General features: G+C 36.8%; 1 protein-coding gene across 1 annotated transcript; it reads right to left on the bottom strand.

Annotated features, from left to right (window-relative positions):
- Positions 1-87: 87 nt before the first annotated feature.
- Positions 88-932, bottom strand: Tsp_12998 (gamma-aminobutyric acid type B receptor subunit 2). The gene is made up of 4 exons (XM_003368542.1): positions 842-932; positions 615-765; positions 265-411; positions 88-223 (listed from the first exon to the last, which is right to left on the bottom strand). The coding sequence occupies exons 1-4, from the start codon at positions 930-932 to the stop codon at positions 88-90; spliced, it is 525 nt and encodes a 174-aa protein (XP_003368590.1).
- Between the last annotated feature and the right edge of the window lie 242 nt (positions 933-1,174).

The raw sequence follows: 1,174 nt of genomic DNA, 5'->3' as shown, positions 1-1,174 counted from the left end.
GCAGTTGTTTGACAGCCATTTGCATAGGATCGATGATGAGCCAGGTGCTCAGGATGAGCACGTCGATCAGCAACAGGACGCCGACAATCAAGAACAATTTGTAATCTTTGATTGCCTTTTTGTGCAAATGGATGTCGTTGAAGATGGAATGAACCCGCCACGTTTTGGCAAACATTGAGCCGAATGCGAGTGTGAATCCAAAGCAGAGGATCCAAACTTTGGCCTGTTAAGCATAATTAATTTGTACAGAAATGATGAGATAACTTGCGTATTCTTACAGTGCACATGCGACTGTAGTCCAACTCGGATACCATGTTAGTGTCGATTCCCAAAAGAATGACACTGCAATAGGTCATGATTGAGCCGAGAATGATCAGATTGTTCACATTTGGGCTGGACATTTTTATAAATCTGAAATGAGCTTTTTTTTTGAAAAAATGGAACTTGACTAGTTGCGACAATTTAAATGATAAATGATTGTTGTACTTTTGGATTGGATAGAATTATATATATATATATATATATATATATATATATATATATATATATATATATATATATATATATATGACAACAAATGGAAAGAAAACATCCTATATATATAACGCACATACTTGTGATTTCTGAAGTAAATATTGACGGTGAGAAGAGCGATGGCAAGCATGATGCATATTGCAACCAGTGAGCACATTATGTAAAATACTGAATAATCGACATAACGACGAATGATAACTTCTTGGATCGCGTCAGCTGGCGGGGAACCGTCTAAATATAATACAAAAGAGGATGAATAATTTTTTCTATTTGCTTCGCGCTTTTTCGGTATTTGAAAATTTGATACTCTGCCAGATTATTCGTTGTCCAAACAAAGTGAAACGATCTTCTGCCCCGTCGTATTCTCCCGACGGCAGTGTAAGATTGATCTGGAACATTTGTTGAAATGAAATGATTGCACAGAGTTGATGAAAATTGAATTATCACTTTGAAAGCGTACGATTCGAATTCGTCCGAGACGTTCGTTTTGGTAAAAGCGTACTTTTCCCCTATGAAATTTGCTGTTTGAAAATTCAACAATCATCCAATTGTTTGTTTGTGGTTCACAAAACTTTTTAGCGTAACTCCTTCGAATACAAGCGAATCTATCGCTTTCCATCAGTGCTAGCTTCAGGCACCC

This window comes from Trichinella spiralis (assembly GCF_000181795.1).
Source record: "Trichinella spiralis strain ISS 195 chromosome Unknown Scfld2304, whole genome shotgun sequence".
In the NCBI taxonomy this organism is placed as follows: domain Eukaryota; kingdom Metazoa; phylum Nematoda; class Enoplea; order Trichinellida; family Trichinellidae; genus Trichinella; species Trichinella spiralis.
This window is presented reverse-complemented; position numbering and strand designations above follow the sequence as displayed.